Source organism: Calliphora vicina, chromosome 2 (assembly GCF_958450345.1).
Source record: "Calliphora vicina chromosome 2, idCalVici1.1, whole genome shotgun sequence".
NCBI classification, from domain to species: Eukaryota; Metazoa; Arthropoda; class Insecta; order Diptera; family Calliphoridae; genus Calliphora; species Calliphora vicina.
The window spans coordinates 119,452,115-119,478,166 of record NC_088781.1 but is presented as its reverse complement, the minus strand read 5'-3'; the positions used below and the strand labels follow the sequence as shown (position 1 = coordinate 119,478,166).

The window sequence follows — 26,052 nt, the reverse complement described above, 5'->3', positions numbered from 1 at the left end:
AATTTCGTTAAAAAAAAATATTTTATTATAAAAAGTAAGAAAAAATTAATCAAAACATATTTTACTAATCACCGTGAAATCGAATATTTTTTACTAAATTTTCTGACCAAACAACTGAAATATCAAAGTAACACTGAACTCGATGAACAATAAACACTCTGTGCTTTTTTTGTTGAATGCGTGAAAGTCTCTTAAAAAACTTTGCCCTGACGGCAAAGTTTAGCAAAAAATCTTAAACGATGATTTCAAAAAATATAATTGTTTAGCAAAATGGCAATAAACTATGTTTTAAAGACTATAGAAAATGTGGTTAGTAAACTGACCACCAAAACGCAAAGAGTTAACCATTATAATTCCCCAGATATTCAATTATAAAACTTTTCTTTATATGAAAGGGGTCATTACAGACAATTTTTAGCTAAACACCGTACAATACCGATAAGAAATTGATTCATACAAAGTTAAAATACTTTACAATTATAGTTCTCCAGATATTCGAAATTTGTATGGGAGGTGCCAGGCCCACTAATCCAATAGCGATGATTTTTAGCCAAACTATGTAAAATTATAAGAGTGCTATTCGGGCAAAGTTTGAAGAATCTCGCAATTGTAGTTCTCAAGATATTTAGAGGTGTATGTGAGGTGACTCATCCCCAATTCTGATCCTTCCCATTCATGGTTTGGCCTTCATGCCGAGATATGAATTTTATTTATAACCATGTTGAAGAACTACCACACTTATAGATCTCCAGATATTCGAAAATTACTATTTACTTTGTATAGGAGAGGCCACACCTCCAATTCCGATCCGTCCCATTTTTGGTTAAACTTCGTGCAGTGATAAGAAATTGATTCGTATTAAGTTTGAAGACTTTCATAGTGATAATTCATCAGATATTCTATAATTACTATTTACTTTGTATAGGATGTGTCATGCCCACTTGAAAAAAAGTAGGATCTGGTCCAGTGGTTTAGGCTTCTATAAGTCTCAAACAAATAATCACACAAACAAATAATTAAACAGACATGCATTAATTTTTATATAAGGATTGAGTTCGAAAAAACCTTAACACAAGTTTTTCCTTAAAACTTTTAACCCAAGTATTATTTGATTGAAAAGTATGTCAATTATGTTCATTTGTTGTTAATCTGATTAAAACGAGTGATGACTAAAATTGGTCCTACAAAAAGTTGGCCAAACAATCACAGGTCTGCCGTCAAACAGATTCCAATGTTATTAAACAGTATCGAGAGAACTTGTCCGTTGATAGAAAACCTGGTTCAGTTTGAAGGAATGGTCCACATGATGTTTCTAAAGCCAATAAAGAGAAAGCATTTTCAAAAGAGCTCCCAAAACATCCAGTAGGAAGGTAGTCCGGTTAGCTCAGTACTCGGACAATTTGGTACGAAAAGTTAAAGCCATTGCAGGTCTAAAAACGTACAAAGCTCAAAAAGTTCCTGACAGAAACTCTGCAAAAAAAACTTATAGGCCAAAGACAGAGCACGAAAATTGAATGCTCGAGGGACTGTTGTAGAAAAGTTTAGGACCCAAAAGCAGAAAATTTACCCATAAAATATCTTAGTATGCAAGCAATATGCAGTAGCGGCAAAAGAAGCCTAACATTTGTTACAAAGGGCTCTAAAATATCGAAATTTACATCAAGGATTGTTTGCAAAAGACAATGCTTCCATACATAAGACTTCTTAATGTGTGCACTTATTTTTGGCCTGATTTGGCATCCTGGCACTATGGTAAGAAAGGTCTTGAGTGGTACAAGAACAATAATGTGGTATTTGGAGCTAATGCCAGTCCGTCCGTCCGTCCGTGTAATCATTGTAATCAAACTACGGGTTGAAATTTCAAAGATAATTCGACAAAATTCGGTAAAAGTTTGTCGATTGTCTCAAGTACGAATTTGGTTGGAATCGGTCGGTTATTTCTCCTAGCTCCCATAAGATTGCCCTATCTAAAAATAGGCAAACTCTCATATATAGATATATAAACCAAATTCAGAATAAATAAGCCGAACACGCACTACCAAATTTTTGTGACGATCAGTCCATAATTAGTTATAGCTCCCATAAAAGGGCAAATTCCGAAATTAATTTTAACGAGTAAAGATTTCTTAAAAATGCTTTTATTCAAATAAAATTCAACACAAATAAGTTATGTTGATTGGTCCATAATTGGTCATAGCACCCATTGAGTATCATATGTTCGGGCTTTATACTTTACTTTCTTACTTGTTTTAAATTGAATTTTTTTCTCATTATTCAACTTTTGTTTTTTTAATATTGCTCAAAGTAGCAATATTTGAAATATCAAATAAAATGTGCAACCTGTAAACGTTATGCGATTTTGCTAAAACTTTAAGCATTTGGTTTTTAGATGACGAAGAACAGAATTTTACCATTGGAAGCATTAAAAATTTAAAAAGATTAAAATAAGAGCCACCCTAATGTATAAACATACAAATAAACCCCTTACAAAGCTTATAAAATCAAAGTTTTCTTTCAAACATTATTATCAATAAACATGTACGCATATGGATATACATTTACTCGCAAACGAGGACATAATGAAAAGTCATTTTGTACAAATTTATCGCTTGCCATTGCAGCAAATAATTTAAAAATAAATTTGAGATTCGATGATTGCACTATGGCCAAAAATACCCAAGTAGTGGCAAAAAATATTTTCTAACAAGCTAGCCTTACCCAAATTTGGTACATATTTGAACATTATAAATTTTTTTTTGAAAATATGAGGTTGCAAAATCGATTTTTTATCGCCACATATGGAAAATCTGCCATAGTACACTATAATAATGACTAATTATAAATGTTTCCAAATTTGATTCGATCGCTTTAGTTTCATATAATAGATTAATTTTGTTTTACTTTTACTAAACGAATAATAGTGAAGAAGGTTTAAGTAATTGAAATATTATTTTTCTACCTTGTCTGGAATTTTAAAGCACTTTTCCTACAGCTTTCATTTGTATACTCTGATATAAACATAAATTCCTGCTTAAACTTATTTATGTATACAAAACATGATGTTTGTTTTATAAATGTATGTATGAAAATGTAAGTACACATGTACACACTCACACATACAAGCAAATGTGTGTGTGTGTTAGTGTGTTTATAAATGTAAGAGTATATTTTAAGTAAAAGTAAATGGACATGGAAAATATTCTATGCAAAATTTTGTTATTGATGTTTAAAAGCCTTTATATGTATTGGTTTTAATAACAACAACAACAAAAACAGCAGCAGTAAAAATAACAACAACAACATCACAACAGCTACTACTTTACTCTTACTCAATAGCTCTAGGAATATGTATAAGTAAATTAAACAGCATATATGTAATATGTATGTATGCAAGTATGAGCTGCTTTTCATGCAAGTTCTACTGCAAGTTAAATGCATATGTGTCTTTATGACTTTAATTTATTGCTCAAATAATGGTTAGTTGTAGTTGTTTAAACTTTTAGTGCATTTTATAAACCAAACACAAACACGTCTATCTAATATTTTTCAAAAGCTACAACACATACACATTTATATGAATATATATCTATGTATATGCCAGCATGTACTATGTGAGTATCTGTGTCTCTGACATATTCATTACTTGTTTGTCTTGTTGAAGATGTTTATTACACAGCTTACACTTTTTTACTTTTGTGCATAAATGTGTTCATATTTGAGTTTTAAACTATTGGAAAAATACAACAAAATGAACATTTTATAAGTCAAGTTGCTAAATTAAGGCAAGTAGTAACAACAACTAAAGCAACATTGACAAACATGCAACTTATTTATAATACTGTTTACTTTTTGTAATCTATAGTAGATGTAATAATTTTAGGGACATTTGCTTTAAATTTCTTGCAAAAAAAAAAATAAAGAATTACGATTGAGCTTAATTTTAATCCACTTAAATAGCCGTGATTGAGCTCCAAACCCAACTACTTAAAGATCCACGATTGAGCTTCATTAAATTCATTTTTCACGAACACAAAACTGTCATCTGTCAAACCATTTTTGTATACCAACCTGTCATTTAATGTGTAACATTGTGAAATATTCATCAGATACCATTTGAAAAAGGTCTACCCCCACAAAAATATCTTATAAATCTCGTTATCAGGTGGAAATTCAGTGTAAATAATCGTCATATTTATAAAAATCGATTTACCGAATTTTTTAAAGATTGGCCCATAATTGTTGATATTTACCATATAAGGACCATTCTCGAAAAACACAGTAATCTTCAAAAATATCAATATCGAACCAAAATTTTATACAGATTAGTAAATACTATTCTATTATTTAAATTAGTTTAAAAAATTTTACCGAAATTTTATATATTTAATTTTTCACCAAATTAAATTATTAAAAAATTTATATTAAAGTATGTTTGATAAAGGGTAAACTATTTATTAAGTATATAAATTATTAAATAGCATACGTTATTCCTATTATAAAAGGACAAACGCGTTGTCCCAATCCACATAATCAGCATAAAGTCCCTATATGGAATATGGATATTTTAGTGTTTATATCAATGTATTACTTGTTTAACCCTTCACATTTTTCATTTGCGACCCGACAAAATATATATGTATATTAGGACGGGTCGATTTGTAGGGACTTTCCTAATTTGTTTATTGTGACACTAAAGCTATTTTGTGCTTGTTGAATACACCGCTACTTAAACTATTCGTGTTAATCATTTCGCTCATTGTGAGAAAAAGTTATGTTGGTTTAAAGTTTAAACTAAATCTTAACAAGTAAGATATATACCAAATTATACTTCAAAATTAAAATTTTAAATATTTTTAGGTGAACAAAAAAATTTTTTTTTGCAGTTTTTTAATTTTTTGGAAAAAAACATTTTTCGAATTGTGTTTTTAAAATTTTAAAATTTTTTTTAAATTTTTGATTTTTTTTTAAAATTTTAAAAAACAAATTTAATTTTTGGACCGATTTTGCTGATTTTAAATAGCAAACTTCTCGAAAGCATGTCTGACAGAATTATTGAAAATTTGGATCCCGAAGATATCAGGGGTCTTCAGAAAATTTATTTCAACAGACAGTCAGACAGACAACCGGACATGTCTTAATCGACTCCACTATCTATAAGGATCCAGAATATAGTTTATAGGGTCTGAAATGAAAAATGTAGAAATTACAAACGGAATGACAAACTTCTCACGAAGGTAAAGGATATAAAAATAAAGCTTTGCTGATTCTCATAGACGTATGATTAATATTATTTATTACCTACATCACATTTATATTTATCATACGCTCTATAAACAAAATTTATATACAATACATATCTACATCATGTAAAGTGACAAAAATTGTGATTTTTTGAAATTTTTGTATGGGGGTGTGCCACTAGCACGGGTTGGTCTGCCCTCCAAAGTTAGTGGGGGTCGGTCATACATTCAGACTCGATTGGGGCATTTTTAATGGGTCAATGTGAGATTTTTCAAAATCTGACCTTTGGGTCAAAATCTGACCTTTGTTGCAAAGTTTCTTATTTTGATCTCTAGATACGATTTTCCTTGTCACTTGGGCGATTTTTATATCGACCCTCCCTAATGTATATTCTGGAACGTTATAGATAGCGAAGTCGATATAGCCATGTCCGTCTGTATGTAGAAATCAACTTTCTATAGCCCCCAAATAACTTACAAACATAATTCACGCATCAGTCCCGGTTCGTTTCCTATTTTAAATCTAGGCCCACAAATGGCTGGTACAAGAAAAAACCAGGAGAACCTCGATTTTTGGCCTGATTTTTACCAGTAACTGGATTACTATAGACAATATGGATATCTAATGATAGTTTTTTAAAATTCCATTACAACGACGTATATAAGTTGGATCTGCAATGGGTTCAAAATCGGGAAAAATATTTTTTAACCCAAATTGTTTTTCTCCAATAAATATTAGTTTGTCATACATTTTTTTTGAGTTTTTTCTTTACAAACCATCTCCTGAAAATTTCGAATCGAATAAAATCAGCCAAATCGCTCCAGCTGTTCTCACGTGATGCCATACATGGACCATTTAATTTTTATATATGGGGGATTTCACGTCAAGTGAACCAACTTTTAAAATCGATGTCTTCCGATTGGATAGTAATTCAGACACAATTTTTCAACAAGATCGGTCTAGAACTCTCGGAGTTAGAGGGGGTCAAAATTTGACATTTTGTTCAAACATGTGATTTTTCTCATCCATGTAACTTATTACCTATTGTTCTTAGCAAAATGTGTCCCAAATAGTTTAGATAGCTATTTCTTCAATCTTTCGAAAAAAAAATAAAAAAATTTTAATATTTTTTTTCCGAAATCAAAAACTTTTTTGACATTTTTTTCAAAATGGGCCTTTTTTTAAAAAAAATAAAGCTTAGATATTTTCCATGAGGTCCTATTTGGTCGCTTAGTGGGATGGGAGTACGATATGTTTTGTAACTCAAAACATGCAATTTTTGACTGTTTTTGCCAAAACAAAAACTTTGTTGACTTTTTTCGAACAGAAATCTCAAATATTTTCCCTTAAATACCTATTTAGTCGCTTAAGCTACGTTTCCAGATGAGATTGTAGTTCGGATTAAAGTTCAAACTCTAGTTAAAATTCTAGTTCAGACTTCAGTTCAGATTTTAGATCAGTTTTTGGTCCAGGTTCTTGCTCAGGTTGAGTTTAGGTTCTACAACATTTCTAATTGCATTTCAGAAATTTCCATTTGTATTTCAGAATTTTCTATTAAAAAATTTCGAATTGTTTTTCAGTGTTTTCAAATTGAATTTAGAAATCTCCATTGGTATTGCTATTTTCTGAAATACAAATGAAAAATTCTAAAATACATTTCGAAAATTTTAAAATACAATTGAAAAATCCTGAAATACAAGTAGAAAATTTAAAAAAATATAATTGAAAATTTCTGAAATTCAAATGTAATTTTCTGAAATATAATTGCAAATTTCTGAAATTCAATTAGAAAATTATGGAATACAAATGGTGTGTTCATGTTGTAGTTTATGTTGTAGTTCATGTTCTATTTAATATTCTAGTTCAGATTCTAGTTCAGATTTCAATTCAGATTGAATTTTAAACTGTTGTTCAGATTTTTGTTCAGACTTTAGTTCAAATTCAAGCTCAGGTTCTATTTCAGTTCAGGTTCTAGTTCAACTTCTTTTAAACTACTGCAGTTATTAAAGATTCCTATGGATAGCATACAACAAAATAAGAAAGTCTTTTCATCTATTTCCCTCACTGTATACAAAACATGAAAACATAGAAACACACTACTTAATATACAAGATTAAAATCAATGATTTTTACAAAGTATGGCTGTTTGGCATGTAATTTTACTAGTAAATGTATAAGAATATACACAATGACATACAAATATTCATACCCATATGCATGTATATATGTAAATAACTTATTGTATTTGTATTTATTGTAAATCTACATAGAATATTGGTAATTAAATTAAATGAAAGCACTAACACCTTTGCTTTAAACACAAACACTGACATACCAATACATTAATCAAATGTAGTTGTGTGTGTTTTCGTAAAATCTGTTTGCTCCTAAAGGTGTTAAACTCGTACCCTGGCACTCTCATTTTTTTTTATTTTATTTATGTATCCTTAATATACATATGTATAGGTTTACATGTGTGTATGTGTACTTTTCTCTTCTGCATTTAAACAACAATTTTACTTCCGTTTATTGGCTTTGAGTGTTGTTTAAACACCGTGTCGTAAACAACAAAACAAACTTTAAATTTAATTAAAGTGGCTGAGTATTGTTGTTGTTAATTCTTTTATTTTTTGTTTTATTATTTTTCTCGTACAAAATTTGTTTAACCTTCGCTTTACCAATACCCACCCGGGTGACCACATCGATTTTATTGGTTTAATATTTTTTTTAATTTTGTTTCGATTTATATGAAATTTGTACTCACTGAACAAATTCTAGAGTTCTATAGAATTTAATAGAACCATTTTAAACTTTTTATAAGGTTTTTTAAATTTTTTAAAATTTCGTTCGTCGCATATATTTATATAAGTGTAGTGTCACTTATATAAATGCACATAAAAAACCTTTGGTAAAGCGAAGGTTAACAGCAAAGTTATAAAGATTTTTTTGATGTTTTAATATATAAAAGCCTGTGTGTGTTTTTTATCATTTACAAACAATACTTTAGGTTTTTGTGGGTAAAATGATTGTAAATATAAATGAGGTCATGTTTAAGCCATTTAAATAAGAGGAAATCAATAAATTAATAAACTTTTTGGCAGAAGTTAAATAAAAAAAAAATTTGGTTTTCGAAACAATTGTTTAATTGTGGGTAAAGTTTGAGAGGTAATTAGGGAAATAGAAGAAGATATAGAAAATTTCACAAGTTACACAGTGCAAAGGCCCCAAAGATTTGGGGCCTCGGTGTCATTTATGCAAAAAGTGATCATTTTCCCAGGCTCATATCTTGCAGACAGTTCGGAATTTTGATTTACTCTTTGAGGCAAAGTTGTAGCCCCTGTCATAAATAATAAAAATTGTGAACATGTAAAATCAAAAAAACTTCATCTTCAAGATCAAAATCGCAAAAAACTTAAAAAAATCGATTTTTTTACCTTTGCACAGTGGTTTAGAAACTTTTTTTTTTGGAAATAATTCGGTATCTTGGGAACTGTTGGAGATATTGCTACGAAATTTCATATGGTTTAAGCTGAGGTATTTTCGGGTTGATTTGCGTTTGCTTAGCTTCCTAGCGCTAATGGGGGCTAGTGTGTAGCCCCCAAAATTGGTCACCTCGGGTCTCAATTATTTTAAAAAAAATCGCCAAAAATCCATTTATGTTCCGAATGAGCTGAAATTTTAATTATAAATAGTCCTTGAGAAGGTCTACAAAAAATACGTTTACAAGTGTAGTTTTCTCTATTAGTTAAAGAGATATTCAGGTTTATTTATTTAATTTTTTTAATTTTGCTCGATCTTTTTGTGGTTTTTTAGATATGGCGGGCCTACGGAGGATCGAAATTTATTTTTAAAATATCAGCTATATTGTCGATAAAATTCTAAATAAAATAAAAACAACTTGCTAACAGTTATCTCTTCCCTATAAAAAGTTATACGCATCCAAATTTGGAACTTGTAAAAAGGGCCGTATTTTTTAAGTTTTTTCCCAAAAAAGCGCATATATTTTTTCCTTTGTAGAAACAAAAATACAATTTTTATATATAAAATTTTTATATAATCCGGATTGATAACTTAATGCAAAAGCGTGTAAAGAAAAATTTGGCTCAATTAAGCGGACATACCACCCCCCAGTCCTATCCAAACTTGGCCAATTTTAAAAGAAAAATTTCGGTTTGAGTAAAAAAGTCTAAAAAGGCAAAGCACCGATCCACGAAAAAGCTTCATATTTGTATAACCCCATATGTTTCTTAAATACCTACTATGTATTTTTTCTATCATACAGTAAATAACTTCACAGTAGGCACTTTTCTAAAAAAACTCAGTTTTTGGAACACATTTTCCCCGTTTTAGGAATTTCAGTATTTGAAAATAAAAAATTTCAAAAATTTTAATGCCATTGATTAAGGACATTTGAGTCTATATTGGTTCCAAATTTTGTTATGTTATCTTTAATTGTTAAAATTTTACATTAATTCAAATTTTATATTTTTATTCGTGGAAAATATGAATGAACCATATGAATTTTTTTTTAGTTTTTAAGGTAAATGAAGTCACAAAATTTTAAAAAATTATTTAATTTTACTAAAATATCAATCTACAAGTCATAATGTTTTCAATAATATCGAATACTTATACAAAAAGCCTTTATTTACTCCTCAGAAGTTCCACAAACCATGGCCCCTTTGAAAAATTTATACGTTTTGCGTATATTTTTTTCTAGGGAACAGATAACTGTTAGCAAATTGTTCTTATTTTATTTAGAATTTTATCTTCAATATAGCTGATATTTTAAAAATAAATTTCGACCCTCCGTAGGCCCGCCGTACCTAAAAAAAAATAAAAAGATCGAGCAAAATTAAAAAAAATAAATCAATAAACCTGAATATCTCTTCAACTAATAGAGAAAACCTACACTTGTAAACGTATTTTTTATAGACCTATATCAAGGACTATTTATATTTAAAATTTTAGCTCATTCGGATCATAAATGGATTTTTGGCGATTTTTTTAAAAAATTTGTGACCCGAGGTGACCAACTTTGAGGGGCTACATACTTGCCCCCATTAGCGGTAGGAAGCTGAACAAACGTAAATCAACTCGAAAACACCTCAGCTCAGCTCAACCATGTGAAATTTCGTAACAATATCTCCAATAGTTCTTAAGATACCGAATTATTTCCAAAAAAAAAGTTTTTAAACCACTGTGCATAGGTAGCAAACCGTTCAAAACTCAAGGAAACAATCAACTACAAAAATGTACCTCAGAGAGTAAATCAAAATTCCGAACTGTTTGCAAGATATGAGTCTGAGAAAATGATTACTTTTTTGCAAAAATGACACCAATGCCCCAAATCTTTGGGGCCCAAAAAAAGTTTTTCGCAATTTCTCGCCCGGTTTTGTCATTGTTATTTCATTCTTGATGAGAGCCACGATTTCAGTTCAGTTGTATTCGAAATTCTTTATTTCTCTTTATTTATCAAATAATGTAAATATTTTTATTCAACTTCAACTACTGCTACTACTAATTAAAACAATTATGCATTCAGTCATAATAAAATAAATTTTATTTTAAATATTTTCCCCACAATTTAGTAAAACAAAATTTTCCTAGAAAAAAATAAAACTAAAACATTTAGTTTTATAAATAATGCATAAATGTGTTGCAATATAACTAAAACTAAATATAATAAAATAGTTTGAAAACATTTTAAAATAATAAATTATTCAAAGAGAAAAAAAAAGTAAACAGAATTTTGGGACAATAAAGTGATTTCCAAAAAATGAATTAACCAAACATGTGTAGCAAACAATTTAAATATATTTAAAATATATAATTACAACAAAATTGGGCTTGACCGAATACCCTACACTTAGTAAATGTTTTTTAAATTTTTCTTTTAATATTTCAATAATTTATGTTTGTGAGTGATTTTCGAAACTGGGCCTTATATGGGAGCTATGATCAATTATGGACCAAATTTGATCGAAATATCTTCTAAATTCCGACCTCTACTTTGTGCAAAAGGTTTTCATAGGTTATGTAAACAGGTTGCCGTCCAAAGTTCTCTGTCCTATGTACAGCTGCATGATAAGTAAAAGAAGATGGAGCGCCATAAGTTAAATAAGAATAGAATTAATAAAATGAAATTATAGGTTGAAGTTAAGGTTTCAGAGCTAATAGTAGAAGAGAGAAGAATTCGAAGAGCGAAAACTATTATGCGACTGATTTGGGGACACTCTGAGGTGCTATTTGCATGTCCTGTCCAACTAACCACCTGCTTTTCCTAATAAAGGCAACTATGCATCTTAACTCCTTCCCAGATAATTTATAGAGGTTGTTAAAGGAGCGTTTCCCTAAAAACCTGGCACACAGATCACGTAGTGCCGGAAAATTACAAAAGAAGTGTTAAATGGTCTCTCCCTCCTCCTCATTTTGACAACTCCTACAGAAATCATAGTGAGGCAGCCCAAGTCTTGTAGCATGGGTGCCAAAAGAGCAATGCCCGGTGATCATCGCCACCATATTGCTAAGACGTATTCGTTGTATACCAAGTAGATACGACATGCGTTTACAGTCCAACACAGGCCATATCATCTTCGTAATAAAACAAATGGATTCATTCCCCCACCTTGTCTGAGAAAGTTCATAATAGGCATTATTTATGCGTTCTTTACACGTCCAGAATGGAATGCCACATATGAAGTCTATCTCATCTTTATAAATCAAGGCTTCTTTTTTGCCAATTGCCTTCATTATCCCTGTGTCCACGTAGCCAAGTGAGTAGTTGAATGTCTCGCCATCTCATTCAAGGATGCCCGGCATTCCTGAACTATAAGGGAGTTAAATGCAGCTCTACTGTCGGTATATATACATATGAATATCCCTACCAAATATTGTATAATATCTGAGCCAGTTGGCCGCTTTCCTTATGACCGATACCTCGGCCTGAAGAATACTACATCAATTTGGAGTCTAAAGGACAAACCAAATGCAGGAATGTAGACTCCTCCGCCCACTCTGTCTCCTTTTTTGGACCCATTATACCAAAGGAGAGATCATCATCTAGTTCCATACTGGACGGGATTGAAAAACCGAAATTCCTCAAGAAAAAGGGTCTAGGAGAGCATTAATCAATATGATCATAATGATTTTGTATACTTCCGATTATACTACCAAGTCCATAGGATCAGTAATTCCATGCGTTAAGCCTAAAGGTCGTGTTCAGTGCCAGCATCTTGGCCATTAGATATACTGGTAACCAATTTAGTAGTGTGAAAAGCGACTTTGTCGTGGTAGAATTCAATGCCCCTGATTGCCATACTTCTTAATATCCTTTCAAAGAGTATATAGTTAAAGAACCTGTCCATTGCCCTCCACCAGACAGAGGCACCGATCGGTTTAGTAACCGTATCAACTAGCCAGTTCACGTTCCAAAGTCAGTCAAACATAGCCATTATAGCCTTAGATGCTCTTGCCGCAGTATTGAGTTTCCACGATAATAATGTCAAGTATTATTCCCGCTCTGTCGGGCTAGCGGAAAGTTAGGAATGTTAAGGTTTACATAGACAGCCACTCAGCAAAATGGGCGGACGGACGTGCATCGATCAAGCGACTCCGAAAGTGATTATGTGTCGATTGGTATACTTTTTTTGGGCGTTACAAACATCAGCACAAACGTATAATACCCCCCCAGTATGGTAGTGTAGAGAGCAAAATAGAGCAAAACATCCTCTGAAAGTTTTAGTTTAAATCAATACATTTACATTTAGTTAAATTGTTAATTGATTTTTACATTTTGATGAGTTATAGGAAAATAGGGACTTCCGAACTTTGACAGTTGATAGCGGCCATATTGTTGAAGTTACATCTGTCGAATTTGCTGTCATTTATTCAGTTTGTTTTGGCAAATCACCATAGATGGATATGGCAGATGGAGTATTTGAAAATGGATGAATGAGTACTTAAAAACAAAATTGTCAAATTTGGGACGATACCAATCTAAGTGGGATCCAAGAGCGTGGTGTGGATTTTGGACTGGCGGCGTGATCGGTCATCAGCCATCAGGATCAACAACGAGTGTTATAGGTCGATGAATACCAACTTCGTTTGGCCTGAATTGGATGATAGAAACACCAACGTATTGTGGTTTCAGTAGGACATATTTTCGTGCCACACAGCTCATGCCTTATTGGACATTCTGCACGAGCGATTTGAGAGCATGGTCATCTCATATAGACGTGAAGTGAACTTGCCACCGAGAGCGTGCGATTTGACCTTAGACTTTTTCTTGTAGGATTTTCTCAGGTTTATACAAATAAGCCACAAATCTTAGCAGCACTCATAGCCAACATAACACATGCCAACGGTCAAATGCAGCAGTATTTATGCGCCAGAGTCTTGGAAAATTGTATTAGCCTATAAAATGAATAAAAAATATTGATGATATCTCACACACATTTTTGTATTATTTAAATTTAAAGATAGAACACGCTTAATGACTGACCCTTTATATAAACAATTCTTAAAGGAAAATTAATTAAATAATATTGTTTACTTATCATTTTATTAATATATTTGTCTTACTTCCTTTTCTCTTCTTCCAGGGCTACAAAATTTATTTCACCACAAATCCTAATCAACCAGAAGCCTCTTGGGGTTCTCAAATGGTTGATAACAGTGAACTAACAACGATAGCAGATTTAACACCCCATGCCATCTACACGGTACGTGTTCAAGCCTATACATCCATGGGTGCCGGTCCAATGTCCACGCCAGTACAAGTCAAAACACAACAAGGTATGTAGAAATTATATTAAAAATATGAACTTTTCAACTGGCTTAATAACAAATCAATTATTTCTAAAATTTAAAACACAAATAACAATATAAAATAACTGATTTATTGCACTTTTAACTCAATATTTCCACCAACAAAAATACAAATATAATCCTTGACTTCCAGTAAACCTCATTGTAAAAAATCATCAATTGTAAAAATCTCTTAAAAAAAAACAAATATTTTTATTCAATAACAATTCATCTTCGTACTTAATAATAACAACCTTGAAAATAATATTGTTTATCAATACAAATACCACAATACTTTTAAAATCCCTATGACCTCGTCTTGCATCAGGATTGCCGGCTTAACTGTCTGCTCATGTTTATTTCTTCCATATAAATCTTGACATCTTTAAGGCATTTTGAGAAACAATAGCTCGCATATGTATGTGGAGTTAAGTCAGGCGCTAAATTAAAAATACGTTAAACATTTTCAAGTCGAATAAAATAAAATGAAATGAAATATTATTTTACAAGAAGTAATGCACATTAGGGAGGTGCAAATCGGTGAAGTTTTTAAATTTTGTATAATTGGAATTTAAATCTGTAAGGCTTTCGGTACTTTTTCTGGTACTTTTTTAAGTACGTTTAAGATTAGTTTATTCCTTTTTACGTTTTAAAGAAGTTTTTTTGCGAATTAAAACTAGTTTAAGTGTTATTCTAAGGTACTTTTTAGGTACTTCTACTATTTCTTTCTTCTATTATAGAAAAGTACTTGGAACAAAAGAAATGTACTGCAATGAAAAGGCACAATTTAAATGTTACGTTTTAAAATAATTAATAAACAAGTATGAGAGCTATATTCGGCTGTGCCGAATCTTATATACCCTTCACCAAATTTTTTTTTAAATTTTTATTTAAACAAAATTAATTTTATTTTTTAAAAAAAAAAGTTTTTTTTTCAAATTTTTTTAATTTTTTTTTTAATTTTTAAAGAGTATTTTTCCCGATTTTGACCCATTGTAGGTCCAACTCACTATAGCCTTATATACATACATCGTTGCAATTGACTTTGAAATATCTATCATTAGATATCCATATTGTCTATATTAATGACTTAGTAATCCAGATATAGATCAAAAATAGGACAAAAATCGAGGTTGCCTCGGTTTTTTCCTTATATCTCAGCCATTTATGGGCCGATTTTATATATCAACAGAATCATGTATTTAAGTTATTTGTGGGCTACGGAAAGTAGATTTCAACATACAGACGTACATGGCTATATCGACTTCGCTATCTATAACGATCCAGAATATATATACTTTGTGGGGTCGCAAATGAAATATGTAGAAAAACTTGCCACTGTTTTCCCCCAGCAAAAACGTTCATTACCAAGTAATGAGTTGTTACTTTAACACACAGGAAGAGTTACCAGTAGAAATAATAAATAAGTCATTCTACAACTACTTCTATGTAATGCATATGTTATGTAGTAGTCAATGAAAGATATGTTATTATGTAATTGAAAGTCATTAATAAGTTTTTAATGGTAATGACTGTCATAAACTACCAAATACCTTTAAAGAAAAAATCACGACAAAACTATGAACTATATTACAGAAAAAAATAATTTATATTTCTATGAATCACCCTAAAGTTTTTATTAAGTATTTATATCAATCTTGTTGGGAGACATTCTGTTAAATGAGATTTGCAAAATACTCAATTTATAATAAAATATGTTATATAAAAGACAATAAATGCCTTTAAATTTTTGTCAATTCTCAGAACAATGCGAAAAATATACAAAGAAATAAATGACAAAGAAATCGTGTTCAGAAAGTAGGAATGATTTTTATAAACACATTTTCATAACAAGATCTTTAATCAGCTTTAATATAAATTTAGAAAAACAATGTTAGTTTGTTATATATATGAAATGAATCGACATAATTTTTAAGTGGTTTTTCATCACTATTTAAAAATGATATCGGTCAAGTGAGCGCTGCGATTGTTGATACTGGCCACTGAAATCCGCAAACCATGACTGTGCATGCTGATGTACCGTCCTATTTCAATCACACGACCTCTCAGAATTCGTCAATATATAAAGCGTGCTGCATTTAGAGTTTTTTTATTTTCAATAAAACACTAAATTAAATCAATTTTATCTTTGATTAAGCTATGAATTAAACTATGTTTAAAATTTAACAAGTTACCCGGCCTTAGAATAGAATTGGCCTTCGAAATATTAATGCCCTGGCACTTATGTATTTATTAAAAATAATTTCATTCAAATGGTGGCCGCGTGTACGCTTTAGGTGTTCCATTCGGAAGGTCCAATTTTCGATGACTCCTTGTATTGCAACAGCTATGTATACAAAGTTCTTTCGTGAGCTACGATAATAGTCATTAGAAATAAAAGTGAGTACAAGTCTAGGAGCATGTTTACTGATCCTCTCTCAACAGTTAAAATTTCCATTATCCTCGATATATCCGAAATCTCCGATTAAGATTCATAAGTTTGATGGGACATCTTTCGTTGTATTCTTTCCTCCAGGTATCTAATTTGATCGGAGTATTTTGAGCTTATTACAATCGAGATGTTTAAAGCTGAGTCTGCTCTGTATAGCTCTTCGGACCACTCATTATCACAATAGTTCACTTATATTTTTAAAACCAGAATTTCTTCTATTCTAATTACCAATATTCCTCCCCCTCCAGACATATGATTTGTTGTATTTTTGTTTAACAATTCGGAATGTCTCGTCTCTATGTATTATTCTCTATGACGAGGAGCTTAACCTATTTTCATCAGAAAAATAATAAGATACCAGAGACTATATCATTTGCCCCTTGATGGAAACATAAGATGTTGTTAAGTCAGAAATTCAGAAATTCAGATTGCAGAAAAGCTAGAAATAAAAGGAATGTGAAATTAGTGTTCGAATAATTGTTGTTGTCTAATCTATTATAAATTACAGTACACTTCTCCACTCTAAAGAGTGAGTCAGAAAAAATTTATACACAATATTCGAGCCAAACTTGTCCTTATGTCAGATATTATATTTTCTAAATTTATTAATTTTCAACTGCTATTTCGGTCAAAATGAAAAACTTATTTTTTAAAACTTAAAAAATAATAAAATGAAAGTTCATCGTCACACTGTTTCGAAAGCCATTAAACAGTATAAGGAAAACTTGCACATTGAAAGAAAACCCAAATTCGGAAGAATAAAAGGTCTAACAGTATTGGTAAGGCAATAGAAGACGAACAACTCTTTCGAAGAGCACCGAACATTTCTCGCGGAAACGCTGCTCGTAAAGTTAAATACTCTGATTATTTTGTGCGCAGAGCCACAAACAGTTCAGAACGTTCCAGATCACTATGCGGTAAAGAAATTAGAAGCAAAAGAACGACCGAAAAAATTAAAGTCAAATTTCATAAAAAAAATACACCTGTTATGTGACTTTCCACAACTTGTGTGTCAAGATATTTATGTGGCTCTTGTTCAAAAACAATACCGGACAAAAAACAAACTAAATTCCCCAAGAAGTTTCTTGTATGACAAACCATTTGCAGTTGTGGCAAAATAAGCCAATCATTTGTGATATCAGTTACGATAAAAGCAGAAATTTATATTACGGAGTGTCTACGAAAACGCCTTTTACCTTTCTTAAAACAGCACAGAATGCCTCTATGGAAAAATGGCTCTTGAGTGGCGTTCAAACAATAATGTTAATTTTATACCTCGGGAGGCAAATCCACCCACCGGCCCGTTGAAAGGTATTGGGCTCTTGTAAAAAAATAATTAAAGAACACAGGAAAGGTATCGCAGGATATGTCCGATTTGAAGAGTAACTATTATTTTTTTTAATGTGAGGAACTCCGGAAAAAGTGGATAAATTTATAAATTCCACGTAATATACCAATATTTTAATGTTCAATGAATTTCTGCAATATTTGCATAAATTCACGTACTTTTTTCTGGCTCACTCTTTATAATACAGTACTGTACTCTACTCCTCTCTATAATTGAGTACTGTACTCTACTCTACTCCATATTACACTAGAGTAATGTAATGTACTTCACTCTATAATTGAGTACAGGCTACTACACTTATCCACTCTATTATACAGTACTCCACTCTATAATAGAGTTCTCTCTTCAACTGTCTATACAACACTAGTTCCGTATTCTACACAACTCTACAATAGAATATTGCTTCCACTGCACTCTATAATAGAGTACTGTACTCTACTCCACTCTATAATTGAGTAATGTACTCCACTCTATAGTAAAGTACTGTACTCTACCACTCTATAATAGAGTACTCTACTCTACCCAACTCTATAATAGAGCACTGCCTCCATTTCTGTAGTATAGTTAGTGTTCAAAGCCTCTGCAGGACAACTCTATAAAGAGAAAACTCCTGTCACATTTCCTACATATTTTCAGAATAACTTTATATATTTAAATTATGTGCATTAATAGTGTTAATGAGTTTTAAATGTAGTCCTTCTTCCATATATATATTACAGAAAAAATAAATATACCAAAGTATGTATAAACGTTTATATTTATTTTAATTAACGCATTTTTATATTTTTATGTTTACATTGAACTCAAATAAACCATGATATTTTCTGTATATTTAAATTTTTCATGAAATGTCAACACTTTGGTTTTTTTTTAAACAAAATTCTGTTTAATACCCTACAGCTGGAAAGTGAAAGGTTAATCATTGGTTAATGAGAATACTAGTTTCACAAAATAATGAACTAAAGAAAACCACTGAGAATTTTATGAATAGCCATTAGAGTATGACCTTGACTTAATAAAATGGGTCTATATTAATAAAAGTCTTGTTGAAATTCTGCATTTTAATATATTTAATCGGAGACCGAATTTTAGACCAAAAATCTTTAAATTTAATATAAACAAAATGCATTTAAGGTCATAGCAATTATTTTCTGATCATTTTTATATCCGTATTTTTGTATTTAGTTCAATCACTTGTTAATCGACACCAATTAAGTGGATTTTTTTCTGTTCGTGCGCACAATTTCTTTTGTCAACATATTTAAATTGTCCATTTTTGTTGTCGTTTTTTTTTTCATTATTTTTGGAAAATCATTAAGGAATAAAACGAAATAAATTATACTGGCAAAGTAAAGAATCATTAAATGCAGGCTCTCTGTCTGTCTGTCTTTCCACAGCTACAGATCCATATACACACACATATTTGCTGTTATAATGTTAACAACATGTTAAACTGATACAATCACAAATTAAAATAATAAATACGAAAACACACGCATACACACTTAAACATGTACAAGTTTTATATCCTTTTTCCGATTTAAATCTACAGAGAAGAAAAAAAAAACAATTTGTTGTAAATGTATATGAAACACTATATACAGTTTGTTGTAGTTTCTTTACTTTTTCCATCGTTTTTTTTTCACAGAAAATTATGACAAACAATAATGACATTGATTGGTGTTGAACATTGGACAACAACATCAACTACAATAACAAAAAAAAAAAAAGAAAAAACTTATAACAGGAAAGATAATAAAAAGGAATATGTTGTAATTAATATAATTGTTTCGAAATCATGTTTAAAAAGGAAAATTCAGTTTGCTGAGAAGCAAAGAAAAAAAGAACGCGAATGGCAGATAAAACTGTTTAAGGAAAGGAAAAGTGACCAACTGTTTAAAAGAGTGTGGGAAAATTGGCGAGTTTAATGCAGTTAGTTTAAATACTGTACTCTCTACTCTAGGCTACAGTAGTGTAGAATAGAGTAGTGTACTCTCTATTCTAGGCTATATTATTATACTCTCTATTCTAAGCTAGAGTAGTATATTCTCTACTCTAGATTATTATACTCTCTATTCTAAGCTACTCTAGGCTAGAGTAGTGTACTCCCTATTCTATGCTAGAGTAGTGTACTCTCTACTCCAGGCTAGAGTAGTGTACTCTCTACTCCAGGCTAGAGTAGTGTACTCTCTACTCCAGGCTAGAGTAGTGCACTATTTACTCCAGGCTAGAGTAGTGTACTCTCTACTCTAGGCTAGAGAAGTGTACTCTCTACTCTAGGCTAGAGAAGTGTACTCTCTACTCTAGGCTAGAGTAGTGTACTGTCTACTCTAGGCTAGAGTAGTGTACTCTCTTCTCTAGGCTAGAGTAGTGTACTCTCTACTCTAGGCTAGAGTAGTGTACTCTCTATTCTATGCTAGAGTAGTGTACTCTCTACTCTAGGCTAGAGTAGTGTACTCTCTACTCTAGGCTAGAGTAGTGTACTCTCTACTCTAGGCTAGAGTAGTGTACTCTCTACTCTAGGCTAGAGTAGTGTACTATCTATTCTATGCTAGAGTAGTGTACTCTCTATTCTATGCTAGAGTAGTGTACTCTCTATTCTATGCTAGAGTAGTGTACTCTCTACTCTAGGCTAGAGTAGTGTACTCTCTACTCTAGGCTAGAGTAGTGTACTCTCTACTCCAGGCTAGAGTAGTGTACTATTTACTCCAGGCTAGAGTAGTGTACTCTCTACTCTAGGCTAGAGAAGTGTACTCTCTACTCTAGGCTAGAGTAGTGTACTCTCTATTCTAGGCTAAAGTAGTGTACTCTCTATTCTAGGCTAGAGTAGTGTACTCTCTACCCTAGGATAGAGTAGTGTCCTCTCAACTCTAGGCTAGAGTAGTGTACTCTCTACTCTAGGTTATAGTAGTATTGCTATCAAATCTAGGCTAGTTTAGTGTACTCTCTATTATATGTACTCTCTACTGTAGGTTAGAGTAGTGTATTCTCAACTCTAGGATAGAGATGTGTACTCCCTACTCTATGCTAGAGTAGTGTACTCTCTATTCTATGCTAGAGTAGTGTACTCTCTATTCTATGCTAGAGTAGTGTACTCTCTATTCTATGCTAGAGTAGTGTACTCTCTATTCTATGCTAGACTAGTGTACTCTCTATTCTATGGTAGAGTAGTGTACTCTCTATTCTATGCTAGAGTAGTGTACTCTCTACTGTAGGTTAGAGTAGTGTATTCTCTACTGTAGGTTAGAGTAGTGTATTCTCTACTCTAGGCTAGAGTAGTGTGCTCTCTTTTCTAGGCTAGAGTAGTGTACTCTCTACTCTAGGCTAGAGTAGTGTACTCTCTACTCTAGGCTAGAGTAGTGTACTCTCTATTCTATGCTAGAGTAGTGTACTCTCTATTCTATGCTAGAGTAGTGTACTCTCTATTCTATGCTAGAGTAGTGTACTCTCTACTGTAGGTTAGAGTAGTGTATTCTCTACTGTAGGTTAGAGTAGTGTATTCTCTACTCTAGGATAGAGATGTGTACTCCCTACTCTATGTTAGAGTAGTGTACTCTCTACTCTAGGTTAGAGTAGTGTACTATCTACTCTAGGCTAGAGTAGTGTACTCTCTACTGTAGGTTAGAGTAGTGTTATCTCTACTGTAGGTTAGAGTAGTGGACTCTCTACTGTAGGGTAGAGTAGTGGACTCTCTAAACTAGAGTAGTGTACTCTCTACTCTGTTTTATAGTAGTGTATCTTCCAATGTATGACTCAAAAATACTGGATTTATAATAGATCTTTTGAACGCTATTTTTGTTTTTAATAACTTATATGTCATTTTGATGTGTACATATCTGTCAGTAATTCTCTCTTAATTATTGAACATTATTGTGAAAACAACAAAGTTTTTTTTGCTTCGAAAATGTCGAATTTTGCGCCAACAAAGCATCATATGCGGGAAGGAAGGTTTCTTCAGTTTCAACTTGCGAGAAACGTTTTGTTCAGAAGTGCTGATTTTGATATGGAAGACAAAGATCTCCAGGGCCAGCCAAATAAGTTTAAAGACCAAGAATTGGAGGCATTACTTCATGAAGATTGTTGTCAAACTCAATAAGAGCTTGTAAAATCAGCAATTTTAAAATGTTTGCAGGAGCAGCAGACTCTAGTTCAGATTCTAGTTGAGATATTAGTGCAGATTCTAGTTAAGATTTTAGTTCAATTTCTAGTGCAGATACTTGCCCAATTTCTAGTTAAGTTTCAGCTAGAGATTCTATTTGCGGTTCTAGATTGTTGTCAAACTCAACAAGAGCTAGCAAAATCATTGAGAGCTACTCAATCAGCAATTTCAAAACGTTGTTGGAAAGCAGTGGAATTTCTGAGAGACCTTGATAGACGATTTTGTATGTCTGAAATGCTGCTTGTATAAAAGAAAATCATTTTTGCACCAAATCATTACTTACGATGAAAAAACGTACATAACGCCGGGCCAACCTGCCGGATGGACACCAAAGCCAAATATCCATGGCGCTAAGGTAATGCTCTGTATTATGAGCTGCTGAAATTTGGCCAGACCATCACAGGGAACACAACTGATTCGTTTGAAGCTAGCATTGACCGAAATACGCCGAAAATATGTGGCCAGACATGAAAGTATTTAGAATGAACTGGTTTTGCGTTACCCGCTTTATAGAGCAGACCTTGCCCCGTCCGACTACAATTTCTACCGATCGATGCAAGACGGTCTCTCTGGGATACGCTTCACTACAGAACAGAGTATCCGAATTTGGCTTGATTCGTTCTTGGCCTCAAAAGATTGTTCGAAAACCATATGTTGCCGGAAAGATGGGAAAAGGTTATAGTGAACAAACGCCAATACTTTGAATAAATTTATATTAAACAAAGGTTTAAAAAAATCCCGCATTTTTAAGTCATACACCCAATAATATCCTTTAAATCTTAATTTTGAATTATCTCCTTTAAACTTTACCACCATTTTAATTGTTTTATAAACATCACGTGCCTTACATAAAATAAGGCAAATTTTCCCTGAGTTTTTAACTTACTTACATACGATTATTTGAGTACGTACTGTTTCTTTCTTTTTTTTTCCGAAACGTCGTAATTTGTTTAATTTACAAAAGTACTCGTACTTGCTTACGTACATTTACTTACGCTTATTATACACGAACTCGTAATATGTAAAATAATGTCATTTGCAACAAAAAGTGGAAAAGAGAAAAAAAAAACAAAACTACATGCAACTAAAGTTTAAGGATCACGTTTCACACACGCATACAAAGGCAAGGAGAGCAAGGAAAAAAATGCTTAAACACAGGAGTTGCACAATTGCAAGAAAATTTCAAAGAATTTTTAAGTTTTATGGAATTTTATTTGAATAAATTTAGTCCTTAGCAAACTGCTGACATGCTGTATATTTAGCATTGTATTTCATAGTTATTGTTGCAGTGGCAAGTTTACTTGTGTCAAGTAAATAAATACATATATTCATTAGTGGCTTAGTAGTTCTTTTATATGTAGTAGTTCATATATAAAATAATAAATTTTAAAAGAGTAAATTTGTTTATAATATTAAAGCGTGACTAATTAGCTTGGTAATTGTTTAGAGGGACACATAAATTATAGGGTAATTAAATAATGAAAAGCAAAAAAGTAGTTTTCATAATAAACAAGACATATATTAATGTCCTGTATATTAATGGAGAACACAGTAAAAGAGAGCAATGTAAAGTAGTAGAGTGCACTACGACACAGCAATGGAAAACACAGTGAATGAGAGCAATGTAGAGCAGTAGAGTGCACTTGCTCACACAGCAATGGACAGCACAGTGAAAGGGAGCAATGCAGAGTAGTAGAGTGCACTATCTCACACAGCAGAGCAGAAGCTAGCAGCATAGAGTGGTGGACTGCACTGGTATACAGTGCTGTGCAATGAAGTCGACTGTAATATATTACTGTGTCAAAGAGTGCAATGCTGTATTAGATAATACTGTAGATAGTTTATACAGTGACGGACAATACAATAGAATCACTACATATGAATTCGATTAAAGCGGTAAAACTACAAAATTTGATTTCAAAATTTAAAATTTGTTCATTTATATTAATGCTCATAACGTAAACAATAAATAGAATAAAACAAAATAAAAAAATAACACATTCTTATGTTAAAAACGATGTCAAATCTAAACAAGTAAGAAAGTATGGTCGGTCAAGCCCGACCATATAATACCCTACACTAAGTAAAAGAGCAAAAATATTTTTAATTTAAAATTTCAATAATTTATATTTTTGAGTGATTTTCGGAAGTGGGCCTTATATGGGGGCTATGACCAATTATGGACCGGTCACCATAAAATTAGGTAGTGTGATTTATGTCTATATGAAAGTTTACTATGTTGAATTTTGTGAGTATACCAACATTTTTAAGCGATTTATGCACGTTAAAGTGATTTTCGGAAGCGGGTCTATATGGGAGCTATGACGAATTATGGACCGATCGTAACAAAATTTGGTGACATGAATTTTGTATATATAAAACTTATTTGGAGCTCAATTTGTGGAGATACATTTATAAATTAAACATTTATGACCGATAAAGTACAATTTCGGAAGGACATTTGTATGGGGGCTAGGTGAAATAATGGACCGATTTCAGCCAGTTTCAATAGGCTTGGTCATTGGGCCGAAAAAATAATATGTACCAAATTTGATCGAAATATCTTGAAAATTGCGACCTGTACTCTGCGCACAAGGTTTACATGGACAGCCAGCCAGCCAACCAGACGGACGGACGGACATCGTTTAATCGACTCAGAAAGTGATTCTAAGTCGATCGGTATAATTTAAGGTGGGTGTTAGACTAATATTTTTGGGCGTTACAAACATCTGCACAAACGCATAATACCCTCCCCACTATGGTGGTGTAGGGTATAAAGACTAAATAAAATATGCGACATTCAAATAGAATCAATCAGTCTTAAAATTATTAAAAATAAAAAAATAACAAGAATTCGTTGTTTTCTTAATATTTTGTTGCATATCAATTATTTCTAATAACAGCATCAAATCTTTTGGGGATTGAATTTAACAAACTTTCGCATGTAGATCGGGAAATTGCATACCATATTTCCTGAATTTTCTGCCAAAGTTATTCCTTGTTTTTCAATTTTTCAAGTCCGAGTTTGTCTTTTACTATTTTCCATAGAATTTAAGTCTGATTATTGAGACGGCCATTCCATAACATGAATTTTGTTATATAAAAACCATTTTTTGGCAAGACCTGACGTGTGCTTTGGGTCATTATCTTGCTGGAAGAGACATTTTAAGGGCATATTCCATTCTGCATGTGGCTTTATAACATTCTCCAAAATATTTACATACAAGTGCTTATCCATATTTTCTTTAATCCAATAAATTGGACCAACGCAATACCAAGAAAAGCATCCCCATATAATAATATTTCCCCAACCATGTTTAAACGTTTTTGGTTTTTGCCATTTTTTGGACGTCTAACCCATGCCTTATCATCACTACCAATTAAATTAATGGTCGTTTCGTCCGCCCACAAAACATTTTGCCACTTTTTTATATTTTCTGTCCCACACCAATCCTTATGATTGCTCCTGGTTTTAAATGAAATATTTTTAGTGATTCTATTGTAATGTTCGTCACTGTATATTTAGCACTTTGCTAAAATAAACTGTGTATTTACAGGAAACCCTGCTATCAAAATCTTTTTAACCTTATCTTTATAATTTACTGTATAATTTTGTAGTTTCAATTCATTATACCCTTCACCTTCGTGAGAAGTGTATATATAAGTTTGTCATTCCGTTTGTAATTTCCACAATATAATTTTCCGACCCTATAAAGTATATATGTATATTCTGGATCCTTATAGATAGCGGAGTCGATTAAGCCATGTCCATCTGTCCGTTGAAATCAATTTTCTGAAGACCCCAGACATTTTCGGGATCCAAATCTTCAATAATTCTATCAGACATGCTTTCGAGAAGTTTCCAATTTGAAATAAGCAAAATCGGTCCACAAATGGCTGAGGAAAATATGAGGAAAAATCCAGGACAATCGATTTTTGACCGAATTAAATTTAAAAAAAAAATTTAAAATTAAAAAATTTTAAATAACAATTCGAAAAAAAAAATTTCCAAAAAATTAAAAAAAAAAAATGTAAAAAATAAAT

The 26,052-nt window shown here is 31.8% G+C and overlaps 1 protein-coding gene across 1 annotated transcript in view; it reads left to right on the top strand.

Annotated features, from left to right (window-relative positions):
- The window catches only part of Lar (tyrosine-protein phosphatase Lar), a 739,256-nt gene that overhangs the window by 638,434 nt on the left and 74,770 nt on the right, over positions 1-26,052 (top strand). Inside the window, exon 16 of the mRNA XM_065500666.1 lies at positions 13,845-14,037. Coding sequence (XP_065356738.1) covers positions 13,845-14,037 — 193 coding nt within the window. The remainder of the gene's footprint in view (positions 1-13,844; positions 14,038-26,052) is intronic.